Source organism: Hypanus sabinus, chromosome 7 (assembly GCF_030144855.1).
Source record: "Hypanus sabinus isolate sHypSab1 chromosome 7, sHypSab1.hap1, whole genome shotgun sequence".
In the NCBI taxonomy this organism is placed as follows: domain Eukaryota; kingdom Metazoa; phylum Chordata; class Chondrichthyes; order Myliobatiformes; family Dasyatidae; genus Hypanus; species Hypanus sabinus.
Window position 1 is genome coordinate 122,361,581 of NC_082712.1, and position 17,145 is coordinate 122,378,725.

Here is a 17,145-nt window from a genome sequence, read left to right on the forward strand (position 1 = left end):
TTTAAATTTACAGGAAGAATTCTCTGCAACAACTAGAGGTGTTCGATAGATAACAACCCATTGTTACAAAGTGCTAGAGGGTTGTGAGTGTAACATTACACCATGCCATGAGTCGCTGAGAAAGTTGCAGCCAGACTCACAACGAGCAAAGACAGCTGAGTGGTCAGGAGAAGGACACAAGAAATTTTGCAGATGCGGGAAATCTTGAGCAACATACACACAAAATGCTGGAGGAACTTAGCGGGTTAGGCAGCTTCTATGGCAGGAAATAAACAGCTGATGTTTTGGGCTGAGACCCTTCATCAGTACTGGTTAGGAGAGGCAGATGTGGAAACAGAGCGAACAAAGGGAAGTGATATGACCTAGAAAAGGGATAGTATGTATAAGAGAATAAGAAGTGGTAAAGGAGTAGGGAGAGAGGAGGCCTAAGAGATAGGGTTTGAACGCATTAGGGATGACGCTACTACACAGGATTGAAATAAGCTGCAGAGAGTTAGTCAGCTCCATCATGGGCACTAGCCTCCATAGTATCCTGGACATCTTCAAGGACCAATGCCTCAAAAAGGCAGATTCCATCAATAAGGACCCCCATCACCCAGGACATGCCCAATTCTCATTGCTATAATCAGAAAGGTGATACAGGAGCCTGAAGGCACACACTCAACAATTTGGGAACTGCTTCTTCTCCTCTGCCATCCAGTTTCTGAATGGACATTGAACCCATGAACACTACTTCACCACTTTATTGTCATTTGTATTTTTGGACTACTTATTCAATCTAACTATTTTATCTATACTGTAATTCACAGGTCTTTTTCTCATTCACTATATATTGTGTATATATATTACTATATCTATTACTGCCACAAAGCCAACAGATTTCATGACATATGCTGGTGATGTTAAACCTGATATTGAAGCGAGGGACAGCTCGTGGAGTGAAATGTGAAATACTATGTAATTGAGAAGGATACAAGAAATAAGGATACAAAAGAAAAACAAATGAGGTTCTTGGATGGAGAAAGGTGACAGAATGAATGGGTAGGGCAGCAGTGTGGAGAAAGAGAATGATATATACACTCGAAGAGAGTGAGTGGGAGATAAATGCGCCACAAGACAGAATGAGTGAGATATGCCACAAGGGACCCAGAGAGAGTGGAGCCACTGAGTGCAGAGGAAAGAAAGTAGGTTGCATCTACAGGCAAAATATCATCTATTTATCTCTTGCAATGCAGATATTACTGTACTTAGAGGTGATAATGATCCTTTTCAGCAAAGTGATATGATAATTGCATGAGTTTTATCTGTCAACTTTTACCCAACCCCAGTAACACTTGCAGTGACAAAACATCTGTACATAATCAAGCAATATGTTTCCACAGATACTCTGCATCAGGAAAAAAATGTGAACATACGGAGTACAAGTGTCAACACATATAATCATTTCCTAGAAATTTATTATTAAACAATTACTTAGAGTTTTCTGAATCCAATAATTCTGAGCTGAGTTTCACAGAATCAAGTCTCTTCGGCACCTTCTATTTTACAGGTCTGCCCTGCTCTCTGCAGCCTGTGATCTCTGCTGGGACTTTCCCCATTACGTATTTCCTCCTGTCAACTCCAAGTACAGATTTGTCTGTTTCCTTAGCAGAGTGGGGGAGGGAGGTGAGAGGAGATTCAGTTTGATATTAAATGTTAGTTCTTCATTTATAATGCTGTATATCCGGCAAAGGGAAGACAAAGGGTTTTTTGTTATTAATAAACAAGTTGTGATTTAGGGAAGGAACTGCCTGAAATGCAACCTCTTCAAAGTGGAATAGGTTAAATGATTGCAAACAAAAAAATCGTGAAAAGACAATGGAGAGAGTGTGAAGGAATGGAAGCAAGGTGGCAGTTTGTTTAAAAGCATATACACAATGGACCAAGTAGCCACTTTTGTGATGATATTTCAATAATTCAACTGCTTGAGCCACGCAGAGTTGCGCACAAGAACTCAAGTTTGCTTCTCTGCACTTTTGGAGGGGTTACTTAAACAGGTACATGCTGAAGACGTCCTCGTATGTACATGTCCTTAAAGTGCTTAATGGTTACTCGAGGAGTGAAGGGAATCTGTGTCCCACCCCTGTGAGTATCTTGCTTTAATCGTGTTCTGTGCACTAAAATAGTCTGATGCACTTAGGAACTTGGAACCTGGGCGGGAGATTAACAGGATTGAAATAACACCAGTTCCTGCCCATCCCATCGCCAAGTATTAATCACTGGAGAATAATATTTAATAACTACCCATCGCTGTGGGTTTCTCAGCTTCCTAGTCAGGTTAAAATTCATTTTCTATTCCCACCCTACTAGGTTGCAGCACAATTCAACACGGCTTGACGTACAAGCTGACATCTTCCTCGTTATTTCCCACCTGTGATTTAGCACTCTCCCAGGTGAGAGTTCAGAAGTCACAGATATATCATGGATAATTGATTTAAATGAAGAACAAGAAGGGATGGCTAGAGGTTCGCCAATTAATTTCTATTGTGTCTGTGAACAGGGCTAGGGCCACAAAGACTTGACATTCTGAGGAAAGCAATACTGCTATTTTTAATTCTATTGAACTAATATTTCTCTGAGCTCATAATTCCAAGTCAATGTTGGTTGATAATATCTGATAAAACACTGGTTGATCACAATGAAAAAGAGGTTTATAACCAGCAGAAATAACAAGAAACATTTAAAAGGGTTTTCTTTCTTACACTAAATATTGAATTGAAAGAAAGCACTTTTGTGTTGCCTTTTCTACAGTCTACAATGAATGGCTGATACTCTCCATCGACTGAACCCTGTTCTCTTGCTGGAATTTCATAAGATTCTGGAGCAGTCTCCTTGAACTTTAACTAAGATTAATGGAATCTCAGTTTAAGGATGCACAATGTCACATTACTCATTAGCAGCTATCCTCAGTCAGTATTCTTTCTTTCTGAGTAGAACGAGCTCACTTTACAGACCTTTGCTGAACCAGATACAGTGGGAAGTTTGTTTAAAACAATTGGCTATGCACCATCCATGATTTTCTGTCCACATTGTTTGAGGAGTTACCTATTAAATTGCTGACTGCGCTTCAGGTTTTAATGGTGCCTCAGAAAAATTCACCCTGCTCCACACACCACGGGAGCAACAACTTGGAATGGGAAAACTTCTTTATTTTGTTCCCCTATCTCTGCATCACAACACTGAAGGCAGTTATCGCACTATATTCCTATCCTGGCCACAATCAGCTATTGACACTCAGGAGTCTAAGTCTGAAACTTATCTTGCAATGTTACTAGTCTCAAATTAAAGTTATAGTTCTCAGGAGCTAGTCAAAGGAGTATTAGATGAATCTATGCATACAGATGTATTGCATCAATTAGCCCATGTACTTTTAGAAGATGAAGTGCGCTTTTACAAACCAGTCATGAGCCTCTAATCTCATACTTCAGAATGCAGACCTTAGAATCTATGCAACAAAGGTATGTTGAGGACCGGTTTTGTCATTGGTGTTAGAAAATCTAACTCCTTACCCAGCTGTGGCTCAGAGTGAGGTACTTCATAGTTGGGCACCAGTTGTTTTTCCCTGACTTCACCACCAGGGATGGCAAGAGAGCAGCAGCTGATTTCCTTCTCCATTTTGTCCTCCTACATATGCATCCTGCCATCTTCTTCGACACATCTCCTCAGTCTGTATGGATGTGCAGACTGACCTGGATGTGTGTTGGATGTACATTATTCAATGTCAGAACTGACCCTGTGCAAGATGCAGAAGAGCTGGGGTGCACTCATTAACTCCATGAGAAACGCGAGGTTCCTTCAAAATGGCTAGTAACAAGATTTCAATACAACATGTGAGCAATCAGTCAGCTAAATGTGTGTTAATTGTAAAGCTGTCTTACCTTCTCTTCTACTCTGTTAAGTCTAGCTCCAATTGTGTTCTTTCCCCTGTCCTGGCTCTTTTCTAAAACATACCAGGAGAAGAAGAATGAAATTAATACTTGTTGAATATTTTAAATAATTTCACAAAAGGTGATAACAATATGTTTGGATAAATATTTTTACAATTGATAAGAATAAATTGCATTACAAATCTATGTAACTGGAAAACTCATTAAAGTATCAAATTCACATTTTGAAATAATTTTCTTCACACCAAAGAGTCTCTGCTGTAAACTAGATTAGTTTTCAGACAGATTGGGGTTGTTAAATCTTAACACTTTACAACTGGCTCACATGTTTAACCCCTGTAAATGAGATGTTCCAAGTAAGATGTTAAACTACTTCTCACCATGAGAGGTGGATAAATTCTGATCTTCTTTGTGCCATTTCAGATAAGTAGAATTTAATAATAAATAATGCCAAATTACCTTGTAACACAAGGCATACAAGATATAAAAATATACTGTACTTCAAGGTCTTGGCGGGTATGGTTTCAAGACGGAAGAATCATCTGTGCATCACCTAATATGGAAGGACATCAATGCTGGAGAATGGTGTATATTCCTTTATGTCAACACAACGACAGTAAGGTCAAGTAGAGTATGATACTTGATGTGGAGTGAAGGTTCCTCTATACTGCTGCAACCTCGGAGTATCTCCTGCCAATTGTTTTCATGGAATATTTCCAAACAGCTAACCTGAAGGCCTCTCTGAATGAGACTTGACAGTTTAATGCCAAGAAGTGCTAGTGTGTGTTGAATATCTACTATGGACTTGCATAAAACTGCGCATAATTTCAGCAGCCATTACATTACCAAGTCACCTCATTTAAGAATTACTTCCTCATTCAACTTGGTTGGGATTCAAACCATTCTCTATTCACCTTGACTTCATCGACTTCAGGCTGAGGTTTGGATACACTGGTGTTTGACACCCACTGAAGTCTTATCCCGATTGATTAGTGATCAAAGAATTAGGACAGCCTGTTCTGTTATGGGACATTGTAGCTAAGACTGTCTATATCCTTATGCAACGCCCACATACTAGCATGGCTGTATCCACATGGACAGGATTATAGGCTGGTCCTCCTCTCTCTAATCTAAAACTGACTGAGGCTCTAACTCCCACCTAAATACTTTACCTACATTTGATAGCTACTTGCTTAACATTATCACTTTAAGATACCTTGTCTCCTACAGGGTTTATTAACTCAGTGCAGTTACTGTCAGTTGTTTCCACATCTCACGATCTCTCTCTCTCTGTTTAAAATACCTCTCTCATCATCTTTTTCATGTTTTGACCATATATTTTCTCATGACATAGAAAGAGACCATTTTCACATCACAATTCCAGCAATTCCATTCACTTATTTATTTCCCTGTAATATGCTCTCTCTCACATGCGTGTATTCTACTTTAGCTCTTCTACCACCTACCTATACAAGGGGTAATTTGTAGCTGCCACTTGATCTACCAGCCTGTATGGCTCTAAGATTTGGAAGGAAGCTGGAGAGCCCAGCAGAAACCCAAGTATTCACAGGAAAAACATGCAAAGGCCACAAGGGTATCAACTTGAGGCTTTGACTAAAGACAATCACTAATTCTGAAAGGCATCTGCACCACTGTGTCAAAGAAAGGAACAAGTTTGGAGTAGAATGACACTAGTACACAGCTCACACCCAGTGGAATCAGAATGTGAACCATCCCCAAGTCCTCACAGTTTCCATCCAGATTTTGACTCATTCATAGTCCTATTGTCCATATCATTCCACACAAATGCATGGTAGATAGTGGTTAGCACCACGCTTTACAGTACCAGCGGCCCTGGTTAAATTCCCACCAATGCCTGTATGTTCTCCTCATTACCATGACAGTTTCCTCCCACAATCCAAAGACGTACTGGTCGGTAGGCTAATTGGTCATTGTAAATTGTTCTGTGATTAGGCTAGGATTAAAATCAGGAGATCGCTGGGGAAAGGCCTATTCTGTGCTGTATGTCAATAAATAAATAAACAAACAACAACACTGTGCTTTTCTGATGTCTCTGCACACCTCAACTTCAAATGCCTCAGGCACACTCGACCTAAGTTCCCCTATCTCTGAATGGATCTCTCTCCAAACCTTTCTTTAAAACGTTATTCTTTGATCTTGTTATCTGTCCTTGATAGTAAACCACATTGTATGATGCAGCCTTCTTGACCGAAACTCAACAAGGGCAGGTAATTTGCTTCCTCTGTTTGAATCAGGACTGTGCAATTCTGGTCAATTCTCCTATAACTCATAGATCTGTAAGTCTAGGTCAGTTTTCATCTCTACCAGCATGTTTTAGCAAGATGAGTATTCCCTACAAGTCTGCAATTCACAGGTTTTTTTGTTTGTTTGTTCAGCCTTTTAACCAAAATAATCTCATTACCATATAGCTTTTGCCCTATTCCCTTCACCTAACCCTCTCCCTCCAACTCCCTCTACAACTTAAAACTGATTTATTTTCTATTTTCCTAGTTCTGTTGAAGGGTCTCCAGCCCTGAAAGATCAACTTCTTTTCTGCTTCCACAGATGCTGCATGACCTGCCGAGTGTTTCCAGCATTTTCCATTCTATGTTTCTGCTGTTCACTCTGCTGACCCACGACTGTGCTTGAACCACATCATCAAGTTCGCGATGGCACGACCGTGGTGGGTCTCATCAGCAAGAACGACGAGTCAGCTTACAGAGAGGAGGTGCAGCAGATAACAGACTGGTGCAGAACCAACAACCTGTTTCTGAATGTGAACAAAACAAAAGAGATGGTTGTTGACTGCAGGAGGGCACAGAGCGACCACTCCCCGCTGAACATCGACAGCTCCTTGGTAGAGATCATTAAGAGCACCAAATTTCTTGGTGTTCACCTGGCGGAGAATCTCACCTGGTCCCTCAACACCAGCTCCATAGCAAAGAAAGCCCAGCAGCGTCTTTACTTTCTGCAAAGGCTGAGGAAAGTCCATCTCCCATCCCTCATCCTCATCACATTCTACAGGGGTTGTATTGAGAGCATCCTGAGCAACTGCATCACTGCCTGGTTCAGAAATTGTACCATATCGAATCGCAAGACAGTGCAGCGGATAGTGAGGTCAGCTGAGAAGATCATTGGGGTCTCTCTTCCAGACATTTACACTACATGCTGCATCCGCAAAGCAAACAGCATTGTGAAGGACCCCACGCACACTTCATACAAACTCTTCTCCCTCCTGCCGTCTGGGAAAAGGCACTGAAGCATTCGGGCTCTCACAACCAGACTATGTAACAGTTTCTTCCCTCAAGCCATCAGACTCCTCAATACCCAGAGCCTGGACTGACACCTTACTGCCCTATTGTCCTGTTTATTATTTATTGCAATGCCTGCACTGTTGTGCACTTTATGTAGTCCTGGGTAGGTCTGTAGTCTAGTGTAGTTTTTTTTTCTGTGTTTTTTTTTATGTAGTTCACTCTAGTTTTTGTACTGTGTCATGTAGCACCATGGTCCTGAAAAACATTGTCTCAGTTTTACTATGTGCGGTACCAGCAGTTATGGTCAAAATGGCAATAAAAGTGACTTGATGACTTGAATGTTTCAGATTTTTATCATCTGCAGCATTTGATTTTCTGAACTACATTCTTCTCAGCACTATGAAGCAATTTAAGCTGTTTTATTAAGTTAAATACATTATTGCATGCTAACATCAGTGCTGTCTGTGGTTTGCTATGTTTTGTTGCTGTTGACACAACTAACCCCTACTACATACTGGATTTGAAACTGAAATCATCTTGGTTCAAATGTCCACTTTAGTCGATGGTTGATAAACGGGAGGCAGTAAAGTTATCCTGCATTTTGATGCTGATGATAAACTTCCATTTTTTTTGTTCGGTTTCACCTGATTTAGGTAAGTAATATATTTACCTGACACAGATAGGAACATTGTTGGTTTTCCCAAGGACTGATCTAGCCTAGGAGAAAGGAAAAAATCTGAGTTAACAATTAATGCAGCAAACATTTAACATTATACATAAGATATGATCAGAGACTCGCCACTTTCAATAACTATGAGTTATACATTGTTGATAGGAAAGATGCAAGAAGTTAGTGTTTCTGCTTTGGGTGTTATCAGTCACCTTAAAGACTTTAAAATTGGCTTGCAAGTTTGACTTGAATGTTTAGGTAAAATATAAAAGGACTTCTCACCTTGATAGAGTTACATTTTGTTTACACCAAGTCATGTCTATAAAATTATATCAAACTTGAATGTAGATTTTGATCTTCATGAGCCCCTTCAATTCAAGATTAATATTCATGAAAACCCGACATAACTGATCAATGTTGCAGAATTATTTATTTTTTATTTTATTATTGTTTATTATTTATTAAGATATAGCACAGAATAGGCCCTTGCAGCCCTTCGGTCACAGCAATCCCCCTATTTAATCCTAGCCTAATCATGGGGCAATTTACAATGGCCAACTAACCTACCAACTGGCATATCTTTAGGCTGTGGGAGGAAACTGGAGCAGCTGGAGGAAACCCACATTGTCATGGGGAGAACGAACAGGCAGCGGGGAGTATTGAACCCAGGTCGCTGGTACTGTAAGGCATTGTGCTAACCACTACACTACTGTGCTTCTCAAAATATTCCTAATTGTATTCAGAGCTACCTTGAGAAAACAAATTTAAATAACTGAAAGTGGTTTAAAATAGTGCTTAACTATTTTCTGGTTACATTCATTTTCAGTGATCAATTGCTCAATACTTCAAAAAAAATATTCAACTGCTTTGAAAATGTGCCAGGTTAATTTTAAGAGCCTTCTTGAAGCACTGAAAATGAGCATAATTACTGGAAACTCCCAATGCTGATTAGTTTGATCTGGAGTATGGCCAGTTTTATGGACGGGACCAGTGTACAACATGATTTTCAAACTAGCACAAAAGATGGCAGAAAATCAATTTGCCATGGACTTAACTTATGCTTTGATTTTTTTTTTGGATCTATTGGAATGGTTTGGTCAATTTCAAGCAAATTGTCCTGAAATATAAAGTCCGACACAACAGAAAAACTGGCCAAAATATGTAAGACAGAGGTACAATGATTGCTTAATTTTTCTCTTTTAAAATCTGAATTTCTCAAATTCTCATTTTACATGATCTCCTAATCATCAATTGGATGTATGAAGAATGCCTTGACATTATATTGTGTTTTTCAGTCTGGATCATAGATTTTGACTCCCTAGGTAGTTTAGGAGTACTTGTGAAAGCAGACACCACTATAGCTCCTAATGTAAGGAGACAGGCACTGAAATTTGTCCAATTCTTTTTCAGTGCTGATCCAAGAATGAATGAGAATTGTCATACACACAATGTTCCTTACAGTGAAATAGCTCCACTGTCTGGTAACAATGGAAAGCATGTGCATAGTCTGGAAACACAGTATAATTGTGTTTTCCAGGCCTTATTTAATATTCTACACTTAATATTCAATTCCACTATTTAAAAATTCTCTCTGTTTAATACCAGTTGTCATTCAGTCAACGTGATAGATTTAATGTCATAATGCGACATCAGTTCAAACTGCTTTTCTGTATTTCCAGTGGCCAGTCAAAATGACACTGGGACCTTTCCAGCAGCACCTCTCAAACCAGACTTTTGAATGAAGGAGCAAGGGGACACTGGTCCAGCAGGTATCCTGACTGTTTTTGAGAAAAATGGAACCTGGACATTAAGTATAACAGCTCATGACCTGTTACCCTGACCTCCCGTGAACTTGGAGCACATGTGTATAATATGCAGTCCTGCTTTTGAGTTTCAGAATACTCCCTCAGTCCAACTGGTCGCACAGACTTGTTAGGCTTTTTTTTGTCTTTGCATTCTTCCCTCAGAGAACAGTTTAAAGCGTGTCTGGCTTGCCAGAGTCCATCAGAATTTCCTACTTGATTAACTGTCTGGCAGGCCACAAGATGAACACTCCTTCTACAGTCATACCACGTGCGCCCATCACTCATTTGATAAGCAGGAGCTCATCCACCCACACACCACAGCCCCAGCCCAGCTCTTTGGATGCAACTGACCTGCAGCAAGTCAACCTAAGATTCAAACCTTCATCTCCCACATGGTGAACAAATTTTGATTTGGAAATAGGAATGGTCCCACAAAGCCAGGGTCTCCTTTCTTCACCACACAAAAAATAATGACAAACTTGTCTACTTCTAAATGGGATTCAATTCATGATGCAGTTTTAAAATGCATTACAATATTCTAACTGAGAGTGTATACAGCAGTTACATAGAACATAGAATAATACAGCATATTACAGGCCCTTTGGCCCACAATGTTGTGCAGACCCTCAAACCCTACCTCCCATATAACCCCCCACCTTAAATTCCTCCATATACCTGTCTAGTAGTCTCTTAAACTTCACTAGTGTATCTGCCTCCACCACTGACTCAGGCAGTGGCACCAACCACTCTCTGAGTCAAAAAACCTTCCTCTAATATTCCCTTTGTACTTCCCTCCCCTTAACTTAAAGCCATGTCCTCTTGTACTGAGCAGTGGTGCCCTGGGGAAGAGGCGCTGGCTGTCCACTCTATCTATTCCTCTTAATATCTTGTACACAAGATAATAAGATACACAAGAAGCCAATGTACAGTTTATCTAGCACATGGCCAGGCATCTGGGTGTGGTGGAAACGAAGCAGTGAAATTAGACCGTTGTTTGACTACTCTATACGAGCAAATTTGCACCAGAATTATTGCCTTGTAAATGCATTGCAAATATCAGGTGTAACACAGACATTGGTGCTTAACTTCGGCAAGTTGCAGAGAGCTAATAACTAGGCTGCAGATATTTTATAAGGATTAATCCTTACTTTATTTTAATGGAAGTATTAGGTCATCTCTTACTCTGCCTCATTGCATCTTAGATAAACAAAGCAATGAACCTTCTGAATTAGGGCTCCCTTCTTCAGTCTAGTTTCAGCTGGGCTCTGAGCTTGCTTATTAGCAAGTTTAATGCAAAGAGAGAAATGCCACGTGGCTGAGCAAAGCAACTTGGAGTCAAGTGTGAGGAAAGATTTAACAAGTAAAGAGGAGAAAAGATTGAATGCTGAATGAACTATAAAAAATATTTTCAGTGTGTTAACATCTACTTTCCATGTTTTTCTGATATGTAGGGTGGATTCTTCGGCTGGAGTCTCACTGGTAACCAGGAAAATGCAAGCAATGGGTATGCGTCAACATCATGACCAGCAATGACAAAATGCTCTAAAATAAAGTAACTATTGCTTTTTGAGCCTCTTCCAAGACTCCAATGAATAAGGATTTTAGAGCCAAGGGGAAGTACTTCAAATAGCTGAAGTCATACTTCACATGAAGAAGATGGTTTTGGTGGTCAGAATATAATGATGTCAGTCTCGAGACATTGATGTAAGATTTATTATTATTGAGGACCTCCAGCACCCAGGACATACCCTTTTCTCATTGTCATCATCAGGTAGGAAATACAGAAGCCTGCAGGCACACACTCAGTGATTCAGGAATGGCTTCTTCCACTCTGCCATCCGATTCTTAAATGGACATTGAAGCTATGGACACTACCTCACTTGTTTTAATATACAGTATTTTCTGCTTTGCAGAAAACAGAAAATACATATCTTTTCTATATACGTAACTGACTGACTTGTTTATTTATTATGTTTTATTTTATTTATTATTTTTTTTCTCTCTCTCTCTCTCTGCTAGATTATGTATTGCATTGAACTGCAGCTGCTAAGTTAAAAAATTTCACGTCGCATGCCGCTGATAATAAACCTGATTCTGATTCTGATCTGATTTCCACGAGACCATGTCTAAGCTGCTTCAGGTCTTTTATATGGTCAGAAGTGCTCCTGATCATTCAGTGTAATCATTATATCACCTCCGATGGTGAAACTTTCTATGCTTTGTAGCTTGCAGCAAGACCTAGATATCATTCAGGCACTGATTGATGACTCCAACAACACCTAAGGAAGGACCTAATCACTACTGTATGGACACATATGGGCATTAACCCCACCAAAACAAACACCTTCAATGACATGAGGGTCATCATTAACCAGAAACTTAACTGAAAAAGCTGTATCAATTCCATGGCTACAAGAGTACGTGGGAGGTTGGCTATCCTATGGTAGCACCTTTAGTGAGCACCTGGTCTTCCATCCTAAACTTGCATGTTCGTCAACACTGGATCACTATGAATACCATACACAAAATGCACTTCAGCAACATACCAATGTTTCTGTGTCCAGCATCTCCCACCGGCACTGCCAAATATTTAAAGGCTCTACAAATTATTGGTCACAGAAGCTTCACCAGACTACAGCCAAAAAATCTCCACACAAAATATCTAACATTTATACTGAAACAGGTCAAGGGTAATAGTTCATTTCAGCTTTTGCAATGTGTGTCTGGAAGTTCATATAACATTACATTTATTGAAAAGTCCAACTGGATAATTCTGGAATACAGGACACAAAGATAAACATAAAATTTAAAAAAAAACCACAAAGATAAACAAAAAGAAAATAATTGAGAAAATGACAAAATTAGTTTAAGAGTCTCGATACTATTGAAGAGGTGAAAAACTAAGAATTATAGAGTTAAAATTTTCTCTTTGGGATGGTGAGAATGTTAATTCAGATTCCTCAGCCTTGATAAGATTTACTTAATCTTTCAAAATAATAAAAGATCACAGGCAGTTCTGGCAATACAGGAAGCACCTGTTGAGAGAAAAACATATTAATGTTTCGAACTGCAAATATTACTTCAGAATTGAATGAGATGAGAGATAAACAGGGTTTAAATGTAGAGAAAGAGGGGATAAGACAATGTACAGAAAGGTCTGTAATAGGACAGAAGATGGGAGGCATTTGATGTAAAAGATGATATTGCAAGATATCTAAAGCTAAGCAGAAGCGAAAGTACAGAATAATTATCTAAGTTCCGAAGGAGCAGGAAAGAGGAAACCTGAAATAAAAATGCTGTAAATCACTATTTGAACATACAAATTAGGTGCAGGAACAGATCAAAGAGGCTCTTCAAGCCTGCTCTGCCATTCAATCAGATCTTGGCTGATCTGACTCTAACCTAATTCTACATTCTTCCCTATTAAAATGTATCTTTCTTTGCCTTATGAATATTGACAAACTCTTCGTCCACCACCCTTTGAAGAAGAACATTCTAAAAACTCACAGACACCAAAAGAAAATATCTTGCTTTATTTCAGGTGAAACAGACACCTCCATGCTTCTGAACAATGACCTTTAACTCTGGCTTCTCTCCAGGAGAAAACATTCTCTCCACATCTACCCACTTGATGTAGACAATGAAAATACATTGCCATTTCTTCATGGAGACAGAAGAGAAAACAAATGCTGGATTCTGCAGTAACAAATAATCTTCTGGAGGAACTCCATGGGTCAAACAGCATCTCTGGGAGGAGGTGAAGGAAATTTCAAAGTTTTGGGTTGAAACCCAAAAGGTCTTGATGCAGGTTTTCCACCGGAAATATCAACAATTTTATCCCTCCCCTCCCCACAGATGCTACTCAACCCACTTGAGTTCCTACAGTGATTTGTCTGTTTCTTTCATTGCTGTGTCTGATTAATGGAGCTCACTCCAAAATAACTTGACCAGCCTGAATAAAGAACTGCCACAGTTTAATAAGGAAGCTCACCTCCACTTTTTTCCAGTTAAGAATGATACCCACATCTATAAGTGAATAAAATATTATGAATAGAAGAAATCAGTATTTGGAAAGGAAGCCCTCTTAGTGGCTTTGTGACTTTATTTTATTTGTCTTAAAAGAAGAGATTTTGCTGAAAATCAAGAACAAAACACACAAAGTGCAGGAAGAACTCAGCAGGACAGGCAGCATCTACGGAAATGAATAAACTGTTGACATTTCGGGCCATGGCCCTGTTTTCCATAGATCCTGCCTGACTTGTTGAGTTCCTCCAGCATTTTGCGTGTGTTTCTTTTTGATTTACTTAAATAATTTTGTGGCGTTTTTCCCCACAATGCCCCAGGAGCAATTATCATGGTATACAACTCTACCGTGACTGGAGTGGACAAGGAGTAAAATAAAGCTGAAATCTGACCCACAGTTTAGCAGGCCAGAAAGTAACGCGGGGAAGTACTGGGAGTGCAGTGGGGAATGGGAGAGGAGACCGAGGATGGAAAATCAGGCATACTTTGCCTTCCAGTGCCACCAAGGAAAACTGAATTCTGAAGCATTCAGCCATTTGAACTGCATGCAATATCAGAATATATCATGAAATTTGTTGCTTTATGGTGGCAGTGCAGTGCAAGTCTTAAAAAATTGCTATAAGTTTAAATAAATAAATAAATAAACAAACAAACAAACAAACAAACAAATAAATAAATAAATAAATAAATAAATAAATAAATAGTGTACAAAGAATTAGCAAAGTGTTCTGATCAGAAAGCTGATGGCAGATCCGGTGCAATATAAAGGACATTAAAACTATGCTTTCCACTGGCTAATTATTTTCTCACAGTTAACGTATACCCTTTCCTGCTCTTAGTTTTCTTGTGGATGCTGCAGCTGGATTTTTCGAAGACTATACTCTTAATTGAAGTGCCAAGGCACACAATGCAGGGTAGATCCAGGGCTGAAGTAAGTCATTATCCATATGCCATTTCAGCTGACAAAATGCATGTGTTTCTTTGGCCTACAGTGTGGTGAAGCTTTCTAATGCACTGATTCAGACTCCTGGGTTATTGTCTCCTGCAGGTCCTGTAGTTTTTGGTCACATGCTTCAAGTAAAAGGTGTTTGTTAACTGACTGAATTTGATGGCAGAGGTAAAGGAAAGCCAGCTGTGATAATGCTTTCTTCAGAATTTTCAAACTTTTTTAATTGGCTCTCAGCTGATGTAAATGGCAGATATTCCAGAACTCACATTGCTTCGTACAAATGGTGCAAAATACCCAGAAAGCTTAATGCACAGTCCAAGCCGAAGAGTTTTATTCAGTTGTATTCTGCAATACATATGCTTTACTTTTCAAGCTAGAATAGAGACGGGGGGAAATGACAGCTCATTAACTTTCACTCAACCCAATGAGCACAGCACCAGGCTGCTGAGTGAACTAACACAGAGCCAACCACGATAGAACTTTATCTACAAGGAGCCCTCAGTTCTGTAGGATGCTAGAACAAAATCGTTCCAATCTTATAACAGAAAGGACGGAGTCTATGAACTTGGGAGATGAGAGTGGAGCAAGGACACTAAGCATAAGGCTTAGAAGTTGAATGGAATATCCTAAATAATTTATTTCTTTACTGATTTAGAGATACATCATGGAACAGGCCCTTCCTGGCCTTCACACCATGCTACCCAGCAACCCTCCAATTTAATCCTGCCTAATCAAGGGACAGTTTACAATGGCCAGTTAACCTACTAACTGGTATGTCTTTGGACTGTGAGAGGAAGCTGCAGCAGCCCGAGGAAACCAACATGCACATGAGAAGGAATGTACAAACTTGCTTACAGAGGACGCAGGAAATGAACTCCAAACGAAGATGCCCAAGCTGTAATTGCATTGTGCTAACCACTATGCTGCCATGGGACAGAAGTAACATTTTATAGGCTACACTCTCAAGACTGATTTTTCTTTTCACGAAAAAAACTAATTGTACAGCACCCAGCTTCTAATAAAGCACTTGCAGTTTTATAAATATGCAAATTAGAAGAGGTAGTAGTCAACCCAACTGCATTGAATGAGCTTATGATGATCTGACTCTAATCTCAATTTTGGCATTCCTGCCTACACTCAGTAACCTTTTACCCCATTGAGTAGCAAGAACCTTTTTATCACTACCTTGAAGATGTTCACAGACTCTGCCTCTGAGAGAACTTGCATTTTTTTCTGTCATAAATGGATGATGCTTTGTTTTAAAGAATAGTCCCCAATTCTAGATGTTTCCACAAGAGGAACTATCCTCTCTACACTAACCTTGCCAATATCTATTCAGTCTTGTAAATGGATACACTGGGTTAGAGATTGGAATTTATTGTACTTGTTGGGGGGTTGGGGATGGGGGTGGTTATGGAATAGTAAAGTCTTTGAGTGCAGAATCCACTCTCTTGTAATTGACATTGATCCCATTACAAATGTGTGGATCCTTTTTTCAATCATTCACTGAGGATCTCTGAAAGGGAAAAGTTTGAGGACACCATTAGAGACTGAATAACTGCCCCTTTGACCCCTTTGAGACATTAGCTCCAGATTCAAAAGGCTTTCTCAGAATCCTTCTCAGAAACTTCCACATGGCAGAAATTGTGTTTACCCTCAACAACTTGTCTTTTGGTTTCTTTCACTTTTCTCCAAACCAAAGGTATAGCCAAGAGCAATTGTATGGTCTTCAGTTCTACTTGCTTTCTCATGTGGAGCCATCCATATTCCAAAATTATCCAGCACTGTTCCCCAATCCATGTTCTGATATATTGATGGATGCATTGGTGTTACTTCCTTTGGTATCAACTTTGTTGCCAGCCTCCAGTCCACCCTCAAATCTAGTTGGTGTATCTTTGACATCTCTCTCCTTTTCCTTGAACTTTTTCTCAGGAGACAAATCCACTGACAAATTCTACAAATCCCACTGTAATTCCCACTGTTCCTCAAATACATCTCCGCTAACCCTGCCACTTGCAAAGATATTATTCCTTTTACTCAGTCCTCCTGTCACCACTACATTTGTTCTTACGAGGAGGCCTTCTACGCCAGGACATCCAAAGTGTCCTCCCTTACAGAAGTGTTTTGACTCTCCATAAGCACTTGGTTTAAAAAAAAGTGGAACAGGAGTTGAACAGCTCCGCAGATTTGAGTCCATTATTCCATTATTCCTGCACCAGTGGTAATGACAACTGGAAGCTCTTCCACCTGCGCTGACTTACATGCACGCTGCCAACACAGAGTATTACATATATGTTATTTTCAAACAAAAAAGTGCTGTGTTTGCTTATTCTTCCAAATCCCATCCCTTCCATCCCTTACGTAACTCATGACAGATATGAAACACTGTCAAAGTCAGAATCAGGCTTAATCTCACTGGCATACGTCATGAAATTTGTTATGTTGCAGCAGCAGTACGGTGCAATATATAACAATATATAAACTAATAATAATAAAT

General features: G+C 39.6%; 1 protein-coding gene across 1 annotated transcript in view; it reads right to left on the reverse strand.

Annotated features, from left to right (window-relative positions):
* LOC132397142 (potassium voltage-gated channel subfamily KQT member 1) overlaps positions 1–17,145 on the reverse strand; it is a 795,097-nt gene that overhangs the window by 251,939 nt on the left and 526,013 nt on the right. Inside the window, exons 15-16 of the mRNA XM_059975504.1 lie at positions 7,872–7,918; positions 3,918–3,979 (exon numbers count right to left, since the gene is read on the reverse strand). Coding sequence (XP_059831487.1) covers positions 3,918–3,979; positions 7,872–7,918 — 109 coding nt within the window. The remainder of the gene's footprint in view (positions 1–3,917; positions 3,980–7,871; positions 7,919–17,145) is intronic.